General features: G+C 43.8%; 2 protein-coding genes across 2 annotated transcripts; one reads left to right on the forward strand and one right to left on the reverse strand.

Annotated features, from left to right (window-relative positions):
• Positions 1-552: 552 nt before the first annotated feature.
• SARC_00253 (hypothetical protein) lies at positions 553-5,996 on the forward strand (the record flags this gene model as incomplete). The annotated part of the gene is made up of 12 exons (XM_014306049.1): positions 553-616; positions 877-1,089; positions 1,321-1,451; positions 1,706-1,817; positions 2,004-2,335; positions 2,452-2,587; positions 2,791-3,028; positions 3,187-3,276; positions 3,644-3,879; positions 4,014-5,189; positions 5,477-5,923; positions 5,968-5,996. The coding sequence occupies 12 exons, from the start codon at positions 553-555 to the stop codon at positions 5,994-5,996; spliced, it is 3,204 nt and encodes a 1,067-aa protein (XP_014161524.1).
• Positions 5,997-6,969: 973 nt separating this feature from the next.
• Positions 6,970-10,261, reverse strand: SARC_00254 (hypothetical protein; the record flags this gene model as incomplete). The annotated part of the gene is made up of 6 exons (XM_014306050.1): positions 6,970-7,067; positions 7,331-7,525; positions 7,706-7,799; positions 9,251-9,349; positions 9,589-9,705; positions 10,214-10,261. The coding sequence occupies 6 exons, from the start codon at positions 10,259-10,261 to the stop codon at positions 6,970-6,972; spliced, it is 651 nt and encodes a 216-aa protein (XP_014161525.1).
• Between the last annotated feature and the right edge of the window lie 424 nt (positions 10,262-10,685).

A 10,685-nucleotide genomic window follows, 5' to 3' on the forward strand; every position in this document is an offset into this window, starting at 1 on the left:
TGTTAGTGTAGTCTAGTATATATTATTACTATATATATATATATATTATGTGTGTGTGTGTGTGTGTGTGTTGTGTATATAATAATATATATATATATATATATATATATTTATTTATATATATATATATATGTATATATATGTATATATATATATATATATAATGTTGAAATGTAGTTCTTATTCTGTGCTGCACGTATAAGCGTGATATTTAATTTTCGTAGACACCGTTCTGCTTGCTCAAAGTTGTCGTGTACTTTTCTGGGTTTCTCGTCTCTAGTTGAATATAAATCTCTGACGTTACGAATATGTTTATTCCTGCACCTAGTTTGCTATTGATCAGGGCCTACTGCTTTTGATGATGGCCTATACTTTTCAGTGCGTTTCTCGTGTACAATCGATCATGAACTGTGTATCATTATCTGCCCTCACATGTTTAATATTTCACATCCTTCTATTGATGTTTCATACTTTCACTCACTTTGTAGTCAGTGTCCACCTGGTTTCGTAGGGGATGCATGCGCTGATATAACCTGTCTCCACGGAGGAATAATGGACACTCAGGGCTCCTGTAATTGCAATGGCACCGAGGGCTGGGATGGATTGTGGTGCCAGGGTATGTACTTAAGTTTATGGTGTGCGTATGTGCTTAAGTTGATGGTGTGCATATTGTCTCACATCCGGCAACTGGTGGTTCTATTGCCGCTCGAATGTGTACGTGTATGTGCTGGGGCGGGTGATCATGTTCTGCTCGATCCACTAGCACCAACGTAGTTAAAGACTTTTTTTTGAATATTGACCACGTACGTATATGCATCAAATAACCCAAATATCACCTTCAATAGCGACCCTTACACGTGCCAACCCACATCACAGCCTGTCAGACGGACGCCGCTTGCCAAGGTGAAGCACAAGGCACACCTTCATCTCGGTGTAATCAAAACTGGATACCTCTGGCCAACAAGACTTACTCGTGTGAGACCACTGACTCAGCTATCGCCGGCATACTTGGCCAGCCCGCTGTGGTTAGTGTGGCGTTATACGTTACGCAGGAAGGGAACGTGACCCAGCGTGGTGGAACCTTTCAGCGTATGTAGAGATGATGCGGTTTTTGCGGGGGAATGTCAAATTCTTATCTAACACTCGCTGCCTTACTTATGAATTCCGTATTTATGAGAACGTATCTGCCAAGAATTGTTAAATGGCATACGTGTGTCTTTGTCCCTTTCTTTGTGAACGCGCATCAACACCCTCGTCTCTCCGATAAAGCTCTGCAAGTAATATTCAAAGTACGCTCGCTTCCCTCTACACGGTCGACAGTCTTGAGAAAAGAGGAGCCGAAGACTAACCGGATAGATCTCTTCTCCTGTTTGGTAGAAGATTGCGATGATACGACCTCGCAGCATCCCGCAGAAGCCGCCGCAGGAGGCTTCGCTTGGAGGTGCAATCAGGTGGGCGGATATGCGTATCGCTTCACATCTCGGAAGTTAAAATGTGATTATTATGTCGAACAAAATTACGGCGACGGCTTCTGTCATAAAGTTCCCGAGTATCGTTTCATGACGCTTGCAGTATCTTTATTGAAAAAATGGTCCAGCATCAAGATTTGGCAGCCAAGGCCCGTCGAATGGTCTGATGGGTATGGAAGTACACTAGAGCGCCCCTTAGTATATCATGCTCAGTGTTTCTGTATTGCGTCATGCAGGTGAATTGTATGATGAATTGTGAACCAGGAAGCGAACAGTGCTCGACTATATTGAGGGGCATTGTAGGGGTTGTCGGCGGTCCTATGGATTTTTTGTGCGATCCGAGTACAGGTATAGCTTGTGCATTATTATATATGGCTTGTGCAATATTAAATATGGCTTATGCAATATTAAATATGGCTTGTGCAATTTTATATATGGCTTGTGCAATATTATATACGAGTGCAAGGAGCTGGCTGATGATTTTGTATAGCTGTTGATTGCCTTTCTTCTTTATCTAAATCCTTCTCCGTGCAGGATTATGCGCCATTTCAGAAAAGCACTTGGACGTGATTGCAAGGGGCGGGGTACACATCAGATGCAAAGGTGGCGAATGCGTTCATGCGTCTCCCATACCGTCAGCATCTCCCGGGATAATAGCGTCTTCAACTCCTGTACCATCCGATCCCAATGTGGATAGCGTAGTGCCCCTTGCGATCATCGTTATGGTGGGTGGAGTCTGCATTGTTGGTATGATCATTGCAGGATTCCTGTTGTGCTACTTCCTTCGGAAACAAAGGCTGCGAAAGGAACATATCGAATTCAACCACCAGGATGTAAACACGTACCTACGTGGTTTGCGAAACAAGGTGAGAAATTCACCCGATGATGTCCTTGTGCAGGTGTTATGTGCCGGAATTTTCTGAGTCTGTCTTGTTTTCCTATATCTGAATTAATCCCGAAAATGACAATTGATATTCTGCAGAATGGAGGCATCCGCACTCTTGCTTTCGACGAACTCTGCTATGAAATCGGGAGGAAAAAGAAAGCGAAGCAAATCCTATACAACGTGAGTGGTTATTCTCAACCCGGAGAATTGCTGGCTATTATGGGCCCCTCGGGTACGTGCGGTGACAGTTGGTATTTAATTGAACGGTATCACAAGTATGAGGAACTGTTGTCAACTACCATACGCTCCAGTAGGTCCAAAGTTGCATGTGTCCCAGAATTACTTATCACATCCCTCGATTGCATGTGTCGCTGGGCATTTAAGGGTTTCTAGTTGCTGACCTGTGTGTATGCGCTGTTCCTTTCCCTCGCCCAGGTGCTGGAAAATCAACCGTGATGGACATACTTAGTATGAGGGACAAGTCGGGGCGCACGTCGGGGTCTATCACCATTGGAGGGAAACAACGAACGTCTGCATTCAAGCGTGATATAGGCTTCGTTGATCAAGAAGATCTGCTGATCGATACACTCACTGTGGCGGAAACCCTTATGTACAGCGCTGAACTACGTCTGCCGGATTGTGTACCTCATGACGTTAAACAACGGCGCGTGAAGTATGTACTGCAGATGTGCTATCCATCTTATTGTTGCCGCTGGTCACACTCGCTCACATAGGTAACACACGGTCATTTTAATGTAAGTCTCTCCTTGTACCTTACGTAGAATCTGAGTCATTATGATTTTAAGTCTTTCCTTGCACCATATTGTGTAGAACCGTCATGAATGACCTGTCGATCAGCCACATCGCACACTCCCGGATTGGGGGGACCTTTGCAAGAGGAATCTCTGGTGGAGAAAAGAGGCATGTTGTTTTAGGATCAGGCCTTGTGTTTTTAACTTCGCATTGGGCTGAAGTCATACCCTGTTTACAAACGATTATTTTCTCATCAAGTCTGTTTTCTCGATCCTGGGCTCTGTTTAAAAAAACAGCAAATAGGTATAACCTTATTTATTTCAAGATGGCAGAAACATACTTTTTTATTAACCATTGGGGACGCTTGATTATTGACTAGTAGCGAGCGTCGGGTAGGTTTTTATTCAATCGGGACGGTAGTAGTCCTATTGCTGGCCGGTACGGACTGTTTTCACCTAATTTTCGCCACTTTTCAGGGCCGCTCGGATATTCAAGGGTATAACATATCCGAATTTATTCTCATTTTTACTAATAGGAGAGTTAGCATCGGAACTGAACTCGTAACCTGTCCAAGTATCCTATATCTTGACGAACCGACCTCAGGCCTGGATTCCTACAACGCACATTTGGTGGTCAGTTGCCTGACGAAATTTGCACGTCAAGATCGCACAAATGTGATCATGACCATACATCAGCCACGTTCGAATATATTTGCTATGTTCGATAAACTACTTCTACTGAGCAAAGGACAGAATATATACTTCGGCCCAGGTTAGTACTTCGATTTATACCCCACTTATATCACAGTATTTTACAAGTCCACTGTGTTGTATACCTTTAATGAAAATCGTAGCTTCCACTTCTCATATCAAATGCTAGCCGCCTGTACTTATTTTTGTGTACAGCAAACCAGGCGATCACATACTTCGCGACCATGGGACTGCACTGTCCAAACACATACAATCCAGCCGATTTCTTGATCGATGCCATAGTGGAAGCTGAGATGCGGGAAAGGGAAGAAGAGGAGGACATGGCTCGATCACTTCTTCTCACTTCGGGAAATCGTAGAGAAAGTGATGACAGTCTTTTGCGAGCAGATCCGTCTGCACGAAATCTGAGCTATGGAGAGTTCGGTGACGTGGAACTGAATACTCACACTGTGTCCATAGTGGGTGGCTCATCAACGAGACCACTGGGCCGTGATCGAGACAGTGACTCCACGGATGATGATAGTTTTCTTTTTGATGAAATCCTGGAAGATACCAGGCCCACGCCGTCTGCCTCGGCGGACTACGGTCACGCCGATCATTCTAGGCCACATTCACGCAATGATCTGGACTTGGGAACCCAAATGGGCGATAGCAGGGTTTCGGGTGCTAGTAAAAGCGTTTCTGGACATCCGAGATCCCCTACAAACGAGAGACAAATGAGAAACGTCGCTAATAGCACCGTCAGCACTACCGATATGGTGAACCACTACCAGAAGAATCGTCTAATGTACGAACGAGAAGACGCGCTCTTATACACAGACGGTATCAGTCCTACTGATGGAGAGGACGACGGTTTATATCGAGGGGATGACTCCGAGAATGACTTAACGGGACATCACAATGAAGGTATACTGGGGAGGGTGGATGTCAGCGCCGATACGAGTCGCAATCTAAGGGTCGGCGCCGGGCAAATATTCAGCGGTGACTTGGGCGATAATAGGCGCATAGACAACGGAACACATCTAGACGATGCCAACGGATTCTGGAGTGAAGAGGACACCGGGATCGATGAAGACCTGATAGACATTAATGAGTCATTGTCTGAGAGGAGGCCACTGAGTAGTAATGCAGCAACTGCGCATGCAAGCACAGGCGCCAGTGCGAATCGACGATGGTTGCGAAGGAAATCTAAAGCCAAATCTGCCGCTACCAGTGCTAGCTTCAGCACGCAGATTGTCGTGCTTTCGAACCGCACTATGCTGAATTTGTTTCGCAATCCTATGCTCTTTTTCGGGCATCTCTTATCTGCAACTCTGATTGGCCTTGTAGTAGGTACTGTGTACTACGGAATGAATGAAGATACTGGCTCGGGTATGTGTGGTGAATATTGAGTTGGCCAAAACAAATATTCGCACTCTGTGCAACATGCTTGTTGCTGAGAGTTGAATTGTGCACAAACTGTATGCAAAAAGGACCCGGGTCTAAGTCTAGTATTTACTGAATTGAATTAGACGCGAGTTCCATTGATACAATAGTGTTCGCAAGCTTTCGCTACGCATGAAAAAAAAACGTGCATCATTCATTGCGGACACAAAAACTGTGTATTTTTTTTCGTTTTCTATATATAACTAACCCGTCGCACATTCTTCACACCGCAGATGAGGGTGCAGTTGCCACTAAATCCCTGGTCGGCCAATTCGAGCAGCGACTTGGAGTGCTGTTGATCCTGTGCGCCTTCCTCGCTTTCGGGTCCTTGTCGTCTTTGGAATTGTTCTACTCTGAACGTGCTCTATACATGCACGAGCGTGCGAATCGCTTCTACTACCCGTCTACATACTTTATCTCCAAGATCCTGTTTGATATCGTGCCGCTCAGAATTATACCCCCGCTGTTGATGGGCAGCATCGCTTACTTCATGATCGGACTGCGGCCTGGAATCGTATACTTCACGTACTTCCTGGTTGCTCTGGTCCTAGTGAATCTGGTAGCTACCAGCATATGTATGATAATTGGAGTCATGTGCTCACGCCTGTCTACTGGGAACCTAATCGCGAGTATCATAATGCTATTCTCCCTGATGCTGACCAATATTTTCAACAACAAAAGTATGTATTTTCTCCACCGAGTATTTCAGCTTTGTCGTTTCCAGGCATGATACAAAGCCACCCTAAGAGATAGAGCTGACATTTAAAAATCGGCAACGTCAGGAATTCTATTATCGCATTGTCTCAACGCAAATACATCAATAATAAGCTACAACGTCCGTCTTTCACACAGCGACCATGCCACCCTATTTGAGGTGGCTTCATTATATAAGTTTCTTCAACTTTGGGTACGAGGCTTTATGTATCAACGAGATGGATGGAATTTATATACAAGGAAAAATCCTTGATGCTCACACCCAGGTATGTTTTTCGGTTTAACAATAATTCACCCGCAATTATGGCACGGATGGCTCACTTGTTTTATCTTGGAATATACAAAGTTCAATGCCCATTTCATATCGAGCCCCCCTAATCTGAATTCTCGGTCCACATCCAGGTGGCAGGCACACAAATACTTATCGAGCTCGGGTTTGAGCCTTCTCATTTTCTTCTGGATCTTTACGTATTGATTGTGATGATAATAGTCTTTCTGTTCATAGCCTACCTTTGCTTGAAATATTTCGTCAGGTAAGTATCCTTGTTGCTTTTCGCTCAAACTAAGCAGTTTAATTCGTTAAGATTTGGGTTTTAAACTAAGATTTAGATAAGGTTTGGTTTTTTAAAATGTTCATCATACGCTACGGGAATTCTCACATTCACAGACAAAATCGATGATGTGGTTCAGCCGAAAACCTATTAGATGGACGGAATGGGTTTGGCAATCTTAGTTTTGCACCAAATTCAGAGCTCACGCAATCAAATGGTACACCGTCATGTCGTCATGAACAGCATAAATGAAGCTCTTATTGGTATTAGTATTTAGATGGTTTATAATTCAGCTACTAGAAAACTAAAACCACGTCGTGGTCTACAAACAGAGCACGGCTCAATAGTACTAATGTCCGGCCTCTGGCTTGCCACTGCACCGGGTAGTTCATATAGTCGTATGTTAAGAGTGTGGTAGAGCGAGCTTACAGTTTTGGAAACGGCGACCTGAGATGACCAGCTCAAGGTAGCTTTTGCAGTTTATGCTCTGTGTAGTGCTTGTCCAAAGCGCTGAATACTGTGTCGATTGCCACTACTAAACGGGGCAGGGACTCCCGTGCTGAAGGACAACGAAAACATAAGCAATGAGTGGAGCGGCCACCGATAAACACACACAGATTTCCAAGCACAGCAATCGAGAATTCGCAATTAAACAAGCGAGAGATCGCATCTGCGTTATGATATAATAAAGGAATACTTTCGAGCACATTAAACGGTATCAACGCCAGATATTGGCTGAGCTAGCTATTCAATACAAACAATTGATGCATAATGAACAGAAACCCCTCGATACTCGAACCCCACTCAGTCAGCGCATCGTACCTTCGTCCTCCGTCATTTTCATGTTCTTCAACAAGGTGTGTCGTGATGGAATAGCGTAGACTGCGACGCCCACAGCCTTCTTAATCATCCACGAGTGGAATCGCATGAGTGTCTCAGAATACGCATCATACGCATTAGACGACATGGATGCCTTTTCCCGTTCCATGATGTATTTGATCAACAGCATCACAAATTCTGGCAATAGAGAGGAAGTGGACAAAGTGTGCATTGGATACGATGAACTCATGCCGTCAAAAGATGGCTATTTAAAACACAACAAAAATGGATTGTATGGCGAATTGGCATCCTGATGTCTGTGCCTATCTTTGGAGTAGGCATGCAGTGTAGTGTGCCTAAAAAGCAAAAACGACATACGAGATGCCCTGTTGAGTCGCAGAAGTGTTCTAGCACCGTTGTACTTGACGTCCTTATCGAACATGTCATTGTCTTCTTCCCATTGCATCATTCCCTGTGTATTGAATCGTGCACTCAGACTTGAGCTTTAGTTTTAAAACGATAGTACAAGCATCACACAATAACCGCGAGTGCACACCGATCACGAGACCTTCTATAACGATGACTCAGTCGCTGGATCGTACAGATAAATTATACATATCATGTGCCCACTATACAATCTGCAACATAAAGGTCTTGCAACAGGACCTTAATACCAGGGGCTCGGTCTCTCGATCGTACAGTTATAAATTATACTTCATATCATGTGCCCACTATACAATCTGCAATATACATGTCTTGCAACAGGACCTTAATACTGGTGACTCAGTCTCTCGATCGTACAGATATAAATTATGCTTCAAATCAGGTGTCCACTATACAATCTGCAACATATACGTCTTGCAACAGTACATTAATACCGGTGACTCAGTCTCTCGATCGTACAGTTATAAATTATGCTTCAAATCAGGTGTCCACTATACAATTTGCAACATATACGTCTTGCAACAGGACATTAATACCGGTGACTCAGTCTCTCGATCGTATAGTTATAAATTATGCTTCAAATCAGGTGTCCACTATACACAATATGCACGTCTTGCAACAGGACCTTAATACCGGCGACTCAGTCTCCCAATCGTACAGTTAGAAACTATACTTCAAATCAAGTGTCCACAATCTGCAATATACACGTCTTGCAACAGGACCTTAATACCGGTGACTCAGTCTCTCAATCGTACAGCTATAAATAATATTTCAAATCAGGTGACCACTATACACAACATGCATGCCTTGCAACAGGACAGTAATACCGGTGACTCAGTCTCTCAATCGTACAGTTAAAAATAATACTTCAAATCAGATGTCCACTATACACAACATGCATGCCTTGCAACAGGACCGTAATACCGGTGACTCAGTCTCTCAATCGTACAGCTGTATATAATACTTCAAATCAGGTGTCCACTATAGACTTTAATACCGGTGACTCAGTCTCTCGACCGTACAGTTATCAATTATACTTCAAATCAAGTGTCCACTATACAATCTGCAATATACACGTCTTGCAACCTTCCTTCTCGGTTGCACATTTCCTATTGATGTTTTCACATGTGATAGATACTGCACTTTCTCTTACGTGGAGAAGCGGTACCCATGATACGGTGCCCTTATGTCAGCAAAGGAAGTGAGCGGGGCAGTCTCTATGTGTCAATCACAATAAGCATGCGTACGATGAGTATTTGTATCCACTCATGTCCACATGCAAAACAACGAAGACATGCATATTCACCGAATGACCCGACTAATACCTGCACCTCGGCTTCTGCAGTATAAGCAAGCCCTATGGTTTGTTCACGCAACACTCTCGCGGGTCATCAGATTGCAAAAACTGTAACACTCAACTTGCACTGATACTCTATGCTTGACAACTACATGTAGGAGGTGCAAATGACTGCTGCATACCTGTAAGTTGTCAATGCCGTTCGGCAAATCCCTCTCAGTGCGGTGTTTCTCTAATAGTATCAACTTCTGTGACACGTCTGATGTAACGAAGCCAAAGCCCTGTTGTCGGCGAGCATATAACCGAAATTATCAGTTCTTGCACATTCGCCCTTCGGACCAAAGCTGAACGAAGATGACACATAAGTAGGTTTCACCTACGCAGCAATCGTGTGACTCACTAGAGCTGGACGAATGTGACGAATGTGATAGATAAATGGATTGCTTATATAGGCCACTAGTTTCACTCAGAGCAGAGAAGGACACTGAGCAACACGGGATAATTGGACAAACGTACATACCGATCCACAGATGTTAAAAAAGTTGCACATCTCCTTAATCGCGGCGATGTACTCTTTCGTTAGGCATACTGCAGGTCTGCTGCCGTCTTTGGGAACAGCCTCAAAGGCCTTGATAGTCTGGAGATCAGCGAGAGTGGAACAAGGTATATCAAATTAGCGACAAGAGAAACTGTAAAAGAAAGAATTCGCTTGCATGGGTGTGGGAATAAAATTCCCTACCAGTTGTCATGAGAGCCCCGCAGAAGGTGTGCACACAATTGCAAGTCTAAGATGGTCTTATCTTCGTAGGAAACCCCCCGGCGGTGATACTGTAAACCATACTCGTAAGACATTGTGAAAAGTATAGCAGGAATGTGGAGAGGCAACCGCAACTATCCCTGGAAGCAAAATTCGATGTCGTGAGACACAGTGGACAGCCGCCTTGAGCTGAAGAGCGAAGATCCAAGGACACTACCATAGAATGTAAATCACAAGCATCTGTAGAAATCCCAGCGTTATTTAATTGTTTGAAGCGTGAGACTAGTTTCTTCTCAAGTGATGCGTTCGCATAGTGACTACTAAGTCAGTTCTGTCGAACAGAAACTCAACGAAGAATCCATGACAATGGATCGACAATGGCGCATACCTTCTCGACGTCGAATTCTTCGGTACCAATCTCCTGTGTTTTCGCCATTATGATGAACCTTACTTGGACAGCGATGTAGTGTGTGCAGTGGCAGTATATGACTCTATGTCGTTCGTGATCTAGTCTTGACCAAATATTATACTCAATATTTATACACCGTCATTATGCGAGTATGTAAATATCAGACTATGTATCGGTATCAACCTGAATCACTGAATCAGGGATATACTAAAAATAAATATAAATAAATATAGAAAGATAAGACTGAATTTACTCTCGATATAGTGGTCGTCGCATGTGTAAAATAGCTAAGCTCAGTTTTCATTGGATACTGCCTAACGCCCCACAGATAATTCAATCGATCTCCGTCTTTCGATTTATCATATCAGCGAACGCAATACTGAATACACTGATGACAGTGATTACCGATTACACACAAATTTGTATCAATGCGTCAGTGCAGCAATACAGC

Source organism: Sphaeroforma arctica, assembly GCF_001186125.1.
Source record: "Sphaeroforma arctica JP610 unplaced genomic scaffold supercont1.7, whole genome shotgun sequence".
Lineage (NCBI taxonomy): Eukaryota > Ichthyosporea > Ichthyophonida > Sphaeroforma > Sphaeroforma arctica.